This window comes from Sesamum indicum, linkage group LG4, assembly GCF_000512975.1.
Source record: "Sesamum indicum cultivar Zhongzhi No. 13 linkage group LG4, S_indicum_v1.0, whole genome shotgun sequence".
Taxonomy (NCBI): domain Eukaryota; kingdom Viridiplantae; phylum Streptophyta; class Magnoliopsida; order Lamiales; family Pedaliaceae; genus Sesamum; species Sesamum indicum.
In genome coordinates, this window is record NC_026148.1 from 3676811 (window position 1) to 3694542 (window position 17732).

Here is a 17732-nt window from a genome sequence, read left to right on the forward strand (position 1 = left end):
TGCTTCTCTCTCTATCTCTCTCTCTCTCTCTCTCACACACACACACACACACACAGACACAGAGGGACTGTCTCCATCAATGTCTTTCTCTCTCACACACTGAAACACACACCAAACCAAGAAAATAAAAATTGAAAATAGTAGTATTAAATTATTCTCACTTTCTCCCTTTACTCATTTTGACCGGAACTCCACTTCTCCCCCTCCCTCTATATAAACCTTTCCACCCCCCCTTCTCTCTCCTCATCCCTTCTCTCTCTCTCTCTCATCCCCGCACCTGCACCTCTTTCTTACACTATTAAAACAACATCTCTCTTTATCTTTTTCAACACATAATACTCTCTCTCTCTGGATTTCTGCTTTCCCCAATGGCAGAAACTCAGCCGAAACGCCTTAGGGAAGAGCCCCTGCGTGAAGACTCAAGCTCTGAGTTTGACGATTCCGGCGCCACCTCCAAGCGCCACAAGCCCTACAACACCATACTTAATCTTCTTGAACAAGAAGAAGACGACGGAGAGCCGAGCCATGAGCCCGGCCACGAGCTGAGCCAGGACTTGTCAGCCATATTCACCACCCTCCAGCAAGAACTCTCCTCGTCCACCAGCTGCGACTCCACCACCACCTTTGACTTCGACTCGCTGCCATCCACGGCGGCGGTGGAAGAACCCGACCCGTCCCTCCACCCCACCGCCACCGAGGACGACGGTGTGAAGTCCGTCATGAGGCATCTTCTTGAAGCCTCGGACGATGAACTCGGAATTCCAAATCGAAGCGATGAAATTGAAAATAATGTTGAAATATTAAATTCTGTGGGAAATTTTCCGTTTGGTTTTACTGAGCATGAGGGGCTGTGGGAACTTGAGGACGAGGCCGCTAATTACTATACTGTGCTGCAGTCTGAACTGTTCATGTAGTAAATTTTTGCCCCTCTTCAGGGGTTAGAAATGAGAAGTAGGAAAATATTAGGGGCTGGCTGTAAAGGTTAAAAAAAGAAAAGAATGAGGGACAAAGTAAAAAGAAAATGGAGGCGGTTTTAGGGTTTTTCATTTTGGTCCCTCATCTTTTGTAGAATTCGCAAATGTTCCCTTTATTCTAATATTAGAATATTTGAAAGATATATGTAGAAATTTTGAAAAACGAAAAAGTGATTCATCATACCCATAATATTAATATATTCCACTTTTAGTGCTTTCGCCAAAGGTTAAATTTAAAAAAAGTAAAAGCGGAGTGGAGGGCGTTTTTGTCTTTTCATCACTAAGATAAGATGTTAAATCCAAGATTGACAAATAGAGTAAAATTATTGGTGTGAACAATTTAATTTGTACATCAATACATATTACAATTTTTATTTTATTTAATATATATAAATTATGTGTGTAAAAATTATATTATTTATTTAATTAAAAAAATTATACACGTGGAATAATGAAATCGAATATGCAATAGGTTTTGAAATGAAAACGGTAGCAGCTTGATATAGTTACAAATTGCTCCACCCTAACATTTCTACCAACCAAAATTACCTTTCTCTCCTTTGTTTGGTTCTTTAATTACAAAACTGTAATTGAATAGGAGTTATAAAATATTTTATAAAAATATATACAATAAAATTTAAAATAAATAATTTAGAATGAAAATTTTGAATTATACCTTATAGCCCTAAACGGCACTTTTCTCAAACTAGATCTTTTACTATAAAATAGCAGCGTATTTTATTTAAATACAAAATTTATACAGACATTTCTGAAAAATATTATACTAACACCCCTCAAGAGGTATAGTTGTAATTTTGAAAAAAATAAGGGGTATTGTATAATTTGACTTAATCTCGGGAGTCGTCAATATAATTTACCCTATATTTTATTTTATATTTATAATCTATGTGTATGATCATATTTTTCTTAAACATATAAATGAAATAAATTTTACGCAAATAACATATATATATTAAACAAAATATAAACTTTAATACTACTTTAAAATAAAAGACCCAAACAATTCTTTTACTATTACGCTAAATTTGGATTGACCTCGGAATTAAATTTGATGAAAGCGTTTGAATAAAGAATTTTAAATGATTTAATATCGAAAGAATTTGAAATTTATTAATTTCTAATAAAATATAGTTCAATATCATAGTTGAAAATTCTAAAATTATTTGAATTTTTAATTTTTCAAATAAATCCAAAAAAAATATTATTATAAATTTAAAATTTACCGATCCAAATACAACGTGAATGCTTCGTCCAATGGGATGATTTGCCTTTTTGAAGCAAAGGTGCCTACCTTGGATGCAAAAATATTAAAAAAGAAAAAGAAAAAGTGTCACTATCACCTTTCCTTCTTTATTTTCTTTGCTTTAATTATTAGTGTTATTTTTTTTTTTTCTTTTTGGTGCATCAAATATCTTTTTTACCCTTATCTTATAATGGAAAATTGGAATCAAAGCATGTTATGGGTGACTCATTCAATCAATGTGCCCACATTTCACGTGACCAAAGGTTGGAATGGGCTTCGATTCCTCCTCTCTTTTTCTCCAACCATGTTTATATATAGAATGGTATATCAATTCAAAATAGGGGAAATAATAAAGAGTTATGCTGAGATTTTACATAATTATAAATACCTTTTTGTTGTTTGAAAAACTATCAATCTCTCGATTTTAATGGTTGTCTAACAATTAGTCTGATCTGTTAGTTTTTATCTATTTTTTGTGGTGAACAGACAAAAATACACTTGCGGAGTATAAATTATAAATTTAATTATTTTTACGGAGGAAGTGAATAATTTTTTTTTATTTTTTTATAATTTTCAAAATTTTCATCCATCTAGTTTGATTCTTTTACCTTTTTTTTTATTTTTTAAAAGAAAAAAATAAAGTATTGACATAATTTCATAAAACATCAACGAGGTTATTTGGCAATTTTTAAATAACAGATGGGTATTTATAATTATGCCAAATTTGAGGAGAATTCGTACTAATATACCCTTAAAAATAATACAGATAAACAAATATTATTTTTGTTTTATTATTTTTTAAATTAAAAAGATTAAAAGAAAAGAAAACTAGACCACAATATGGGGAAGGACTTTTTTATTAGTGGATTAGAAATTAGAGTGATTAGATAAGTATTATCAAAGTAAATATTAATTTGATTAAAATATATTATTCTTCTTTAATAATTCCATGTTCTTGATTTCATTATTAAATAATAATATGTTTATTGAAAGTAGTTCATTCCTTTCCTTATAAAGTATTCTCAACTCCCCTTTTGGGACTCTATGTTGTTCCCCATCTTTGTGGTTTTCATAGCTAAATTGCATAATATATTTAAAACTTTTTATACTATTTAATAATGAAATAAATAATAAATTGATGATTTTGGTCTGACAAAACTCTCTTTATATATATATATATACACTAGTCGTCGTTGCACGCGATTCCCATGAGTATATAAAAAAGAATTGCGTCGTTAGATGGAGAGAAAAAATATATTTGTGATACAGGAAAAAAAATCTGTGAAAAAAAAAGAAACATGGGGTGAGATGATCGAGAAAAAATACATTGTAATTGTAAGATTATTAAAAATATAGAAGTTTGTAATAAAAACAATTATAGACCAGTTTGCGAAGAGAGAAGCATGGAGTGGTGGGTGGGAGAAAAAAAAATAAAACTGTAACATTATGGGATTATTAAAAAAACTCTAAAATCACTATTCTGACCAAATTCTTTTTGGAAGGAAAGAAATGAATTTAAGAGTAAATTTGGGTACTCAAAAATTCGTATGACAAGATTTTTTCCTGATGTAGCTTGCAACGCGATCGATGCTTTATTGCACGAAATATAGTCTGTTCTAACATCATGTGAGCCTTTTAGTTTTGTTCTATAAAGGCATATTGCTAAGGAAAGAAAATCTTGGGGCTCATAGGTTACTCAAGTTTCTCATCTGCAATTGTGAGATACTTGCCTACATCATTTTTTTTTTTCTCCTCTTCAATTCATATATTCCTTTCGATGTTTTTATACGCTATCTTTTTTCTCTTGGATTCAAATTCTTTTCTTTTTTTTTTTCCTCTACAAGTTTTTATTTTTTTTAAGTAATATTTATTTTTCATCTTTTTATCTTTATTATGATATTTGAATTACCTTTTACACACACTAGTACGATTAAGATGGAGGGATCTCTTTTGCAAAGACATCAAAGATAAGAAGAATGTAATATTCACCAATAGCCCCATGATTTTCTCATTATCTCACTTTAACCCATAGATATCACTTTTTCCTAATACGCCAGTTCCACATAAATGGAGAATTTTATACTGAGACTTAACAAATTTATTTAATTAAAATCATATAATAGGTGAGAGGGATATAAGAATTTTTTTTTCCTCTTCGTTTAACAATATATTTAAGAAATCAAAAATTTGAACCAAATATAAAAATGAGGGGTGATTCAATAAATAACGAGAAATGAAAATCTTAAAATTAATATATTTGGTGAAAAGATAGGAACGAAGGACTTACCTGTAAATAAACGGGGATATATATTAGTTATAATAGCGAAAAAAAATAAAAACATTCCACCTAAAGGAAAAATACCAGGACAAACATCCGTGTGTTTGTAACTGCATCGGTTCGCACCTGGACGGATGCAACATATTGATCCAGAACAAGGACCATTGATCATCTTGTACACTAAAGCCAGAGATCATGTCATCTAACAGATACAAGCACGGACATTTAGCCTTGTACATACACCCACAACTATGTCGGGCCATGTTGTGTCGTTATTACTTCACCCGAACATTTTTTATTTTCTTTTCAATTTTACTACAACTGATTCCAGCATCAGAGAGCTTTTGCTGGATTTACTGGGGACAACCCAGAGAGACTAACGATCTGCTCTTCTATCTCAGGTTCCCAAACATCCATATGCATACTACCTTTCGGACGATCTCGATTTCCTATTCGAATCAAATAGTAGTAAATATTTCTTATTATATTTTGGTATTACACACTTGACACATAATTTTTTAAAATTAAAAAATATAAATTGTATCAATGTATAATAACATGAGTATGACAGCAATGTATAATAGTAAAGTAAAAATAAAAGATCCTTCACAGTCGAATGGCAGTCCGAAGAATAAAGAAAAGAAGGGAAAAAGCAAGTAGGCAAAAAAAAAAAGGGGCTAAAAAAGAAAAGGAAGAGAAGGAAAGGGACGAAAATAAAGCACCAAAAAAAATAAAAAAAAAATTAGTGTAAGCGTATTTTTAGGTTGTTATCTATATCTCTACCTTGGCAAATTTTAGTCCGAATTCAAGATGGTTAAATCTGAATCAATTATATGACAAATGCGATATATTTATCGTGTGATTGGTGTACAATTTAAAAAAAGTGACATATCACATATCAAGTATGGTTTGCTTGCTCTGTGATTGGTTTGGTTCGACTAATCCTAATTTTGGCAAGAATTTTTTCTATACCTTTATATAATTAAAGAGTACTCTATTGGTGTTTTCAATTTTATAATCCGTCAATCTTTTTAGTTTTTAATATTTTATTAATTTTTTTCCTCTCTCTTCTCGACTTCCACGTACCTTTTTTACTTCTCTCATTCTTTTCTAATATTTTCACGTAATTTTTTTTATAATTTTAAAATTTTATTTATATATAATATATTTTTAAAATAATAATAATTAGTTTTTTTAAATTTTAAATGATTTATCATATACGTTTGAGTGTGTCATATATACTAGTGTGAATAGCACCTTATTGGTATTTTAATTTACTGATTTTTTCAAATTTTATTTTTTAATATTTTATTATTTTCTCTTTCTCAATTTTCACATCTTTTTTTTTAAATATATTTTCTCAATTTTTATACTTTATTAATCTAATTAATAATAATTATTTTTTTAAAAATTAAAATTAATTGTGCCCACATCTAATATGTCACATATGCTCATTCTATTATTATGGGAATGTGGTTTTTTGGTGTCTTACCTATATTTTTTATTTGCTATTTTACTTTTTATTATTAAAATTTATTTATTTTATTTATCACTTTTGTGAATGAATTCGTCGAAAAAATTTGAATTTTCTTTCAAAATTCCAAATTCTTTAGAGGAAAGCACAAAATATTACTGAAAATATTCATAAAGTACAATTTTATTAAGCACATAGGATTATAAATTTTTTAATATTTTTTATGATGACTCGTATTTAATTTGAAAATATAATATTTAAAGTAAATTACGATGGGCTTTTTTAAAAATTCTGATAATTAAAAATACATCATCAGCATTTGAAAATTACAAAGACCCTATAAAATTAACGATTGTATAACAAAATAAACTCCTACAATGAACTGTCACGAGTAGATATTTATTAGACGATTATAATTATTTATAATTTTTTAAATAATAAAAAATAATTATAATTATTATAAATTTTATAAGCTCTCAGTATAATATACCCTAATATTTACGTGCTCTCTCTTTTTTTTTTTTTTTTTTGGTTATTTTAAATTATGTAGGATTTTGGTTGGTGGCTTTCAAAAGATACCGTGTAGATTTTGTTACACAAGTTGATAGGTTGCAAGAAGAGGGAGCGCCTTTGTTGCAAGAAGAAGGCAAGTGGGCCTCGGACAAAAGACTACAGAATACAGTACGGTGGGCCCCACGGAAAGTGTCGTGGTCCTTTCACTATAGTACCTGATCACGAAATAATGGCTTGTCTGCCATGCTGCCTACGATTCTTTATATTGATTGATGATGATGCTGATGATGATCGTCAAATATTTATTTAATTATTTTTAAAACGAATATATATATATATATATATATATATGTTATTTATTTGGTTTGTTCGAGGTATTTATTATTAGTATTCATCGAACTGTAAAATTGATAGAATCGAGGGTCATCAGATGTATGTTCATAAAAATAAATTGAACTGAAAGTTTAAAAAAAAAATTTGAGATAAAGAAAGAAATGCAAGATTTATGGTGCCCCTTAGAAAACTCGATTTGGGGAGGGTTCAAAATGCCCCCACGAAGCCCAATTGAAATAGAGCCTCCAAAAAGTTCGGCAAATGCCCCTAAAAAATAAATTGACCAAAACAAATCCAATCAGTTCAAATCTAAGAGGGTCTAGATCAAAAAAAGGCCTCGCAGGCCCACAAGAAAGTTTATAGACTAAAAGTCCACCTCCCCTTGCCAAAGTCAAAACTCATTTCACAAATACGTGGCATCTATGTATGATCTTTGAAGTCATACTTCACAAAATCGAATAAAGATCAGCAACTCCCTCCGAGATACGTGGCCGTTCCAGAGAGAAATAACTTATAAACCCTAAAAGCTTGGACAATGGCTGTGAGAGGGTGTCTCCTCAGCCACCTCCCAAAAATGCATCCTTATTCCTAAAAGTACCTTCATCCACAATAAACTCCAACCGCCCTTCGAGAATCATGAGTCTCCAACTAACTCCCCCGAAAGGGAGGGGGGAAATCCTCTAACTGCCTCCCCCAAATACAGGGGGAATCCTTCAACTGTTGGAAACTCTTCAACGTATTTACTGTAACTAAAGATTTAGCCTCGAATAGAGAAGCAACGACCAAAAAGTTGCTATAAATAATCAATATTTGCATTTTTTAATTTTAATATAATTAATCATGACAAAAGATCATTCTTTTTTTTTTTAAAATAAATGATAAATTGGAATTTTGAGATATAATTTGAAGTCCAATTCATAATATAAACTAGATAAATTGCATAAAATACCTATGTATTTTCAAAATTTAATTAAGACCTCTCGTGTAAAACATACATTTTTCCGACTATTTAAAAAATATCACAAAATAAATTATTATTTTTCCCCCTCAATGAGATTTTTGTACATTATCAATATCAGAGGGGGACAAAACACATTTTTCCCTCAATTGATATTTAAATTGATAAAAGAATTGTGCCTATCAGGTATCTTAATTGAACCAGTCAACTATCGACATAATAATAAAGTACAATTCAATTAGTAAGGTTCATGCATCACAATCAAAAAATTACGGGTTCGAGTGTATCTATTTTTATAATAATTTTTATTTTTGTATTTTATTTAAATATATTTATAAATTTAAAATATTGATTTATATAATCAAAATTTGAATTTAAATATAATGAATCTTATAATATCAAAGAAAAAGTAGAAAATTAGGTTGGCTCCACTACCTGCCCTAAACAAGAACAATTCAAATATGATAGAGTTTTGGTTTTAGTCAGATGGATGATAGCTAAGATAGACACACCAATTTGTAGTTAAACTCCACACAGTTGGTTGATAGAGATGGGTATCAACTTTTTTGAGGCATCAACCAAATTGCAATACATTTTTCATGACAATAGATCTAGAACAATGGTGTGGGCTCCCTTGTCAGAAAATACTGTGTTCGATTTTCTTTATCGATGATAAAAGAATTTTATTGAAAAATTATATTCAAATTAAATTTGATCAGACCTCATCAATCATATAATAATTTTTTTTGAAATCTACACTAATTATACAACAAGTATATTACATTTACCTTGTGATTGGTTCATAACTGATCGGATCCGATCTGCACTAGAATTTTTCAAACTCTACCGTGATGATTGGTAGAAAATATGTCCCCATTTATAATAGTGAGTTAGCGACTCCCAGAGTGCAATTGTTCAAAATTTTTGAAACCTAAAAAAAGTGCTAGAGGCTTAGGAAAAGACAGTGGGCTGTAAATAATGAAATTATCGATTGATTCAGATTTGATTAGACTTTGTCCGAACTAAAATTTTTGAGAGTCTACACTGAGGGAATTTTTTTTTTTTTTTCGATAAATGTAAATTCCATTAAATAAATGGTAGTATATCTGTACAATACAATATGAAAGGCTAAGCAACCATCTCGATAGGCCAAGGGATCCGCCATAAACAAAATAGTACACAAATACTAATAGAAGAAGGTAAATCAACACTAAGTATCTATTGTCGGACACTAAGGAAAAAATTATCAAATATTCTTATAAGCGATCTATGATTTTTAAAGTACATCATGATTTGTAAAGAAATTATTAAAAAAAAAATTGTTAAAAAGAAAAAAAAAATAAAATGGTGGAGGAGGGTGGAGAGAAACAAATAATGGAGAGGTGTGATGAGAAAAATAATTGAGATGTGAGGACCCCACCCACAAGAGACATTTATATTTGTACTGATGTCTGGTGCAGAAACATCATTATCATGTGATCAATCCCCTCCCTCATGGCCCCACATCCATATTTCAGCATTATATGATGATGTCTGTCTTTGTGTACAATTTGCAAAAACTAGTACTACTCCCTACTTCAAATTTTCTGTCCTTTCTAGTACTTTTTAAATTATTTTACTATGTTTGGATTCTTTACAAACTATTTTATTTCGAGCAATGTTTTTAAAATTGGATTCGGGATCAAATTGATTAAATTACTGGGTTATTGGTCCGATCGTTCGAATCGAATTAAAAAAAATCAGTTGATTCGAATATTATTATATACACATATGTGTAACATATAATACGTTGTATACCAATAAATTTATAAATAAATATTTAGAAGTGTTTGAATAAAATAAAATTATGTAGCTTATAATTAATATAATAAAAAATAAAGAAATTTATTAAAATTTTAAAGATAAATTAAAAACTTTTTAACATATTATATTTAAATTTTATAAACTCATTTCAAAAAAAAAAAAAAAAAAATACCAACATTTTTTAATATTTTTATGAGATTTTAAATATTTAATTTTTAAAAATTTATAAGCTCACCCAAATACGCTCTAAATCTATTCCATGGTCAAGTCAATATTTTGTCTTAAGAGAATAAAAAATTGCATAAATTATAGTTATTGGGGGAATAGAAAATTTTTAAAAATGAAGAATGTAGGAATTGAAGTACTTGAAAACACACGATGTATTTGAATAACTAAAAACCAAATACATTATTTTAAAAATATACATGATTAATTTATTTTAAAAAGAAAATAATTATTAAATTATCAATATTTAATAGTTAAATCATCACAATTATTTCTCGAATTCTTAGTAATTTCATCCACAAATAGAATAGTCTTGTATCCCAAAAATGGAGAGAGAAACAAGAGGGAAAGAAGAAGAAACGTTTCATATGATAAATGAGTATGAGAGAGAAGTGAATCTTCTCTTTTCTTTTTTCTTTTACATTCATTTTTAGCCTAATTTTTTTTGAAGTTATAAGAGAAAATTTTATTTTTGGTACCACAGTATATGGGTATTGAGTCAGATACCATTTTTTACAAAATAGTTAATTTTGATACCACACTTTACAGAGACTTGCAGTTTTGGTACTTCATTTTTATTTTGGTTCCTAAACTTTTAAAAAAATTGTCAATCTATCTATATATATATATTTTCAGCAGAACTATTCCCATTACTAATCAATCTATTAGGCCGAACATGCTTTTGAAATAAAATTAAGCCACCATAAATTCGTATATTTTTTCATTGCTTTGCTTTCGGGTATTTCAAGTCCTCTATTTTACGGACTTTCTCCAACCACACTACCGTAGCAGATGGTTCGTAGACACCTCCTTCAGCAACAAACAACACAATCCTATTTCGTTTACTGCTTAGGGCGTAGAAGACACTCCAATATAGGGATTTAATAGAATTTTGGACAACAAAGTGAACAGAAGCCTAACTTTTATTGAAAAAATATATGAAATATTACATAGATATTATTTCTTCCATTGGAGGAGACAACTATTTAGCTTCTCATATGAAAGAGGACTTGACTTGTTGGGAAACCCCCAAAAACTAAAAGCTCAAAAACTACAAAGATCTGAAAGACTCAATCTATTATGCTTTGGAGAGTAGGAGAAAATTTCTGAGAATTCCCATCTGCTCATTACTTCCTTATTTATACGCGTTTGTGGACTCAAACTCGGACTTCAAACTTATTTTTTGATGATGTTACTGCGTTCGTCATCGCCTTGTCCTTTTCGGATGACATTATTGCGCTCATCATCTCTACGTCCTTTCCAGTTGGTGGTCATGATGGCTTGTTGACCATGTGATTGCTAGCTGACTCTTCTCTTTTCTGACTGTTGGCCTTGGTTTTCTTTCGCCGACAGTCTTAACTTTTGATTTTTACATTCTGCTTCTTTTACTTTGCTTTATAAGAATCCTTCCTTTTACCTTGTCCTGTTTTAATTGGGATTTTTTCTGGGTGACCCGAATTTTAGTCCCGAATAGGGGTTTTTCTTGTTTTTGTAGCAAGAGCATATGTGGTTTTGCCATTACCCAACATGCAATATGTTGCATGTCTTCATCCTTATAGCTTTGGTTGCAGGCAACTTGTTCTCCCATATAAGCATTCTCTTTTTCTCGAATATGTTTTCTGCGAACTCAGTGTTTTTTTTTTCCATTATGGAGTTTAACAGGAATGACCCATTCAATTTATGTAAAAATATTTTAAATGGATACTTGACTTTATTCATCTCAATGAGATAAACCCATAAACCACCCCAAGCTCTCTTAGTAGAAGTATCATCCTAACTAATGGCTGATACCAGTGAAGCTTCTATAGAGGCAACCTTTATTTTATTAAAAGCTACTATGTTTGGTCTTTGCAGCTTGATGAAATGGAATGCTGGATGAGACCATTTTCCGCTGTTTCTGGAGCTGCTGATATGAATTTTAATTCCCAAAACATCTCATCTTTTCAAGTGGAGGTTATTTTGCCAAGAATAATGAACTGCCCCACTAATCCACTCCAAAAGTTTTGAGATTTATGAAAAACTTGGAGACATAGTATGAATTGAAGCTAGTGCCCTAAAATTATACTACTCTAGGACCTCCTCTGGTTTGGACCCTTCTAACATCCAAACTTGATTATATTTTCCACATATTGTCCCTATGTTGTCGCTATGCTGTGGAGAGTGCAGTAAATTTCTTTGATTCACTCTTCACCTTAATATGAAAAAATTCAGATTTGCAATCAAATTTAGAAAACAATTTTGTACCTTTAATGTGATTAAGTGCTTTTTGCTTGGAATGTAATAACTATCAAATTTTAATATCTTGTCAATCCCTTGATAGTTAATTACCAATCTGGGTTTACCTTTTTTTTTTTTACCTCACCATGGTTCCTTACCAGATAACCAGGGTTAGTGTAAGCAGAGACTCAACGCTCAATGAGTCCAAGATTGATATGGTCTTTGATAATCTCATGCATATCTTTCTTATCCTTTATGTTCATTTGGATAGGCTTGTATCGACCATACTCATATCTCCATTCGTCTTCGACCTTCAAAGTTGCTTCAATCTTATTCCTCTCTCACCATGCTTGATAGTTCTCGTTGAAATTTCTCTGGATAAGTCTCTTGATGTTCTCAAGAGAGAGCTTGCTTTCTTCACTAATATCTAGCGACTTTATCTCCTACAATGCTTCCTTGAGGTTCTAGGTTTCTTCTTCAGATTGCTCATAGAAGCTATTGCTATCGTCGAGTCCCTGTTGCCTGAAAGATAAAAAGCTTTACCAAATTTTCTCTTATCCTGCATCTATGAATAAATTATTTTGGCATCATCACCACGTTTGCTGTGAAAATTTATGGGAATTATCCTATTAAATGTCTTTTCGCTTTGGAAAACCTATATTTCACTACCATAGTTAGTAGTAAAAATCAACATATTTCTATTGTTATCCTACACCTATTTTGCAAAGGTTTAAATAAAATTGTTTCCCAACAAAATATCAACACATATATCATCAAAGTAGATAGGAGGTGCTTTCACCCTGTACCAAGGTGTTCCAGATGCTCATCCAATCATGATTTTTGCCTCTCGTATACCCTTATTAGTATTAGGATTTTATGCGAAAAATCCCTCCCTGCAATAACAGGTAGGATTTTCATAGCTTCATTAGGAAAAATTCCAGATTTTACTGTGCAAATTCCTGATCCTGAATCAATATAAGTTGCAAAATATTCTGTTTTATATTGATCATATAACATATCAACAGATATGTACATAGAAAAGGGGCTAATCATTCAATGTTTATAGTAACACCATCCAGACTGAATTCTATTCCATTACCTTTTCTTTCCCATGGTTCATGATCTTCGAGGAAATTTAACCCCAAAGTGATACTCCCCTTCTCTCTTCCTGCAACACCTGCAATCATGATCTCACGAAGTGCTATTTCTAACATGCCTTCATATTTACTACTAATAGGTTGCTGCAAATTATATAAGCCATCACAAGGAAAATAATTTTCTTTCTTAGTGTTGTCAAATATAGCTTGTATTTCTTTTCATCCTTCAAGGCATCTAAGTTTTACGTTATCTACCCTAATTTCTCGAGAAGTAAATGTTTTTATCAACTACTTCTCTTTTTCTTTGTAGCCTGTAATTTTATCTTCCAAAGGACATCCTACTACTATTCTCAATTCTGGTGTTAAGTGTTCGATCTAAAACGGTGATCCTTGATTACGATGTTGATACCATCTATTCTAAGTATCCTAATCGGGTCCGGTTTCATCACCTTGGCAAATTTTTTAAAAGTTTTAGGAATCTCAATATACTATTTCCTGAAAAATAAATCAGAATTATGTGTGTTGGAAAAGGCATAAGTAATTCTATAAGTTATAAAATATAGTTTATTACCTTCTGTCGTAAGATTTTTTCTTTTAAAATCCTGATGAAGGGTCAAGATTCTGCTAAAATTTTGATCTACTAGGTTGTATGCAATTCTACGATGAATGCCAAACATTAATTTTTTTTTCCTACATACAAATTACTTATCATGGTTCGAAGACGACCATCTCTTAAGTTATTGATGAATCTATCCATTACTGATAAATATATTTCTGAATCAATTCGTTCCTTGAAAGTTGCTTTTATTACTTTTCAATAGTTTTTATGTGGATCCATTTCATAGTAACAGCTTCCTCTTCTCTAAGCTTACTTAATTCTTTAAGAATTTCCTCGTTAGGAATAAGCTGCATTTCCATCACATTATCAATAAGTTCCGTGGGAATAGCAAACTCACTGAACTTACTTTATAAATAATGTAATATTTTCTCTGGTTCAGTCCTCTCTGGTTGAAGACTCCACCAATTCATTCAATCCTAAATTCATCATATGGGCTGAGGTTGGAGTCTTGACGCATGATCTTTCCATGGTTTGTTTGGCAACGTCATCCTTGAAAAGAATGCTAACAGGCTTTTAGAGGTTTGAAGCCTATCTCCCTCGTTGTAATTATTTTGACTCGGTTGCAGATCCATCTGAATCAGTTTCTATTTTCTCATCATAGATGCTTTCATCTGAAGGTCCTCAAATTGGTAAATGGGTACCAAATCACCATAGTAAACTGCATCTAGGATGTCATCTGTGGCTTAAAATTTTCGTAATTCACCATGTTTCTGCTGGTAGTTTGGAAATATATGACCTTTTGTTCCGCAGGTCAAGAAGTTACAGTCCTTGAAACTTTCATTAGCTCGAGTATGGGCTCGTCTGAAAGTTCTTCTAGTAGGGATTCTCCCCATGAATCTTGCATCTGTTCATCTGGATCCTTGGAATGAAGCCCTTGTTGGTCCGATTTTCTATCCAAATTTATAGGGTCTGGCTTTTGATTTGGACCACAATGATCTTTGCTTAAAAGAGTTTCTTCTAGAACATCTAGGGTAGGAGTCACTATTATGCTTTCTCATATTCCTTAGCTCACTGAATTCTCCTATACTTATAAGAAAATCATTATTATCACAATAGAGTGGGGTTCGTTTGATCTTACCTCTCAACCTCTTCATGTTTTTTCTAAATGGATGTTTGATAACACCAATCCTTCAGTTTGTTTTAAGGAAATGCATCCTCTTTGCAATTGAATCCAACTGCCCTTTGGGTAGTTTGTATGATTCGATCAACATTTCCCTTCATGGATTGCAGATTTTTGCAAAGAACATTAGAGTTGCTACTTTTGTTGCTACTCCATTTTGAAAAAAAATACTTGCAAAACCAATAATTATATTCATCTACTGCACAAATATTCCTTAACTCAAGGCTAAAGAGAGCTTGAGCATATTCTCTAGCTTTTTCTGCTCTACTTTTTTGAAGTATCCATCTCCGATGAAGTGTATTTTGATAAACCTTCCTAGTCGATTTGCTATTGTGCTTTTTGAATTTTCTGCAAGGATGTTTGCCTTGGTATCTTTTGGGGTATTATCCCATCCGATCTTCACAGAACCCTCCAAACTTAACTCCACTAATTTTATGAAGTTTTCTTTGTCGAGTTCTAGGGTAGTTTTCCTATCTTTAAGGCTGCAACCCATTTATCTATCATCTTTTCGGTATTTCAAAAATCGATAATATCTAGGTTAAGTATGACACCGTATGAATGCAAGGGCTGGAGCATGGTCCTTGCCCAAGGTATGTTTTCTGGTACCCTATTTGGATTTCTTCCTGGATTCTCTTTAAGTCTGGGTCGCACGAACGTTGGAGTGACATTGATGTGGAAATCCGTACTTTCTCTCATTGGATGGTCCTGTGGAGGATAATTGAAACCCGTACTTTCCTCCGACGGTGGTAGTGCTGGAGTGATTTTATTGGTTTGAATATTGACTAAGTCCATATTCCCAAGTTGGGAAAAGGATTCAACCAAATCTTGTAGATCTGCTCTTGTAACCTCCATTATTTTGTGGATCTGTTGGATGAAAGAATCAGATATTCTCTGATCTTTGGCTTTGGAATCTTCATGGCATTCCCTTTCTGGTGTGAAGCGGTACTGTTCCAAGGACGTCCCTGATTTGCTCTTGTCTAGATTTAGATGTTTCGAGGTTTTCCCTTTGGTTTCTCTTTAGATCTGCAACTTCTTTCTTCAGATCTATAAGACCCTTGTGTAGATTTGGAGGATCTTAAGGATCTCGTCCACCTTTTGGCTTAAGTTTTTTATTTTCATAAGTATAAGTATTAACATATGTCTATAGTCTTGAACTGTCTTTTGAATTTCTCTTAGATCTTTTTAGATCTTCAAGTTATCCGGTTCGAGTTCTTTTCAATCAGTTCCTTTAATCATAACTTTAAAAGCTATATTGGAAAAGAAATTTACCCAGTCTGGTTCTCCCTACTAGCTTTCTACCATGAATTTTGGTTGCTTATAGACCTTTAACCATATTCCCTTGTAGCATCTTTCGGTGGTGAATTCTCCATTCTTCTTGTTCCTCCTCGGTAAGAGGTTCCGGATCCCACTTGGTTGTCATTGTAGCCTTTTCTAAAATTTCTAAAACGAAATTCTTTCTTTGTCTTTCCAAGATCTGGAAATACTCCTGATATTCACTCGAACCATCATTCGGTATTTGGAGGTAATTTTCTTCCTCTCTTAAAATTTCTATAAAGAAACTCCATCTTCGATCTTTCAGAGTTTGAAAGTATTCCCTATTGTAACTCGAACTCTCATTCTGTTCCATTCTCTTAAAAGTCTCCTCCATAGTGGATAAATATCTAACTGTAATATTATCACACATTTTTTCAATAAATCTAGGCTCTAATACTATTTTTCAAGCGACAGGACTAGATCTTCGAAAAACCAAACTTTTGGGAGCTAAAGTGATATTTTCAAAAGATAGGACATGGTATCAAAAGTGTCAAAAAATCAAAAACTAAGGTACTAAAATTGCAACTTTCATAAATTATGGTATCAAATTTGTTTATTTTAAGAAGTATGTTACCTAAATCACAAAGTGACCTATAGTATGATATTAAAATTACATTTATCCCTTATAAGAAATACCCAAATGTGTCGGACACGCAAATGTCGTGACCAACACTGCACTTGGTGATTCTTTTAAAGTGTATGTGTATTATAATTAAGTAGCCTAAATAAACTACAGTAAAACTTTTATAAATTAATAATTTTGGAACCATGAATTTTTATTAATTTAGAGAGATATTAATTTGTCAATAAATTAATATTTTATTAATTAAAATAGAGACTTTTTAAATTTAACAAATTTAGTACATATGTATTGAAAATAAATGAATTCATATATGTTTCATTGATTATATTCATGCATCAATCAATTCTTTGTAACTAATTAAATATATTCATGTTGTATACAATTAACTATTATATTCATAGACATATGTATCAATTCATTTGAATTACTTAAATATACATGTTTATATTAATTCATTGCACTTAAATAACTATTATAGCCAATTAAATATATTCATGCATGATGATGAAACGTATACTATATAAATCTCAATATGAAAATAAAATAATTCATGATACCTAACCATGTCTTTTCTTCTAAAAGGCATCACAAAATTATCCATGAATGATCAAATGCGTAAAGCATTACAAACTTCATATTTTAGTAAATTACCATAATATTTATAATTGTAATATTTATGAATTATTAATTTAGAGTTTTAATGGGACCTAATTTTTATAAAGAAATTTTCTGAAAAATTATTATCTTATTATCTTATCGAATTTGATGATTTTTTACAAAGGCCCAAGTCGGGATTGAAAAATTTTATTATTTTAGAGAGTTTATTAATTTATAAAGGTTTTATTGTATACGGTATATAATGCATCAACGCCTTAAATAACTAAGTTGATATAACTTTAAGTGAATTAATTAAATTACCCCAATACCCAATATTTAAAGAAATAATATCAATATACTTTT

The 17732-nt window shown here is 31.0% G+C and overlaps 1 protein-coding gene across 1 annotated transcript; it reads left to right on the forward strand.

Moving 5' to 3' along the window:
- LOC105159948 lies at window positions 235–1144 on the forward strand. Its single transcript, XM_011077180.2, has one exon. The coding sequence runs from the start codon at window positions 369–371 to the stop codon at window positions 912–914; it is 546 nt and encodes a 181-aa protein (XP_011075482.1). The 5' UTR covers window positions 235–368; the 3' UTR covers window positions 915–1144.

Excerpts from the sequence above, each read along its gene's own strand:
- LOC105159948 (XM_011077180.2), top strand. The coding sequence starts at position 369 with ATGGCAGAAACTCAGCCGAAACGCCTTAGGGAAGAGCCCCTGCGTGAA.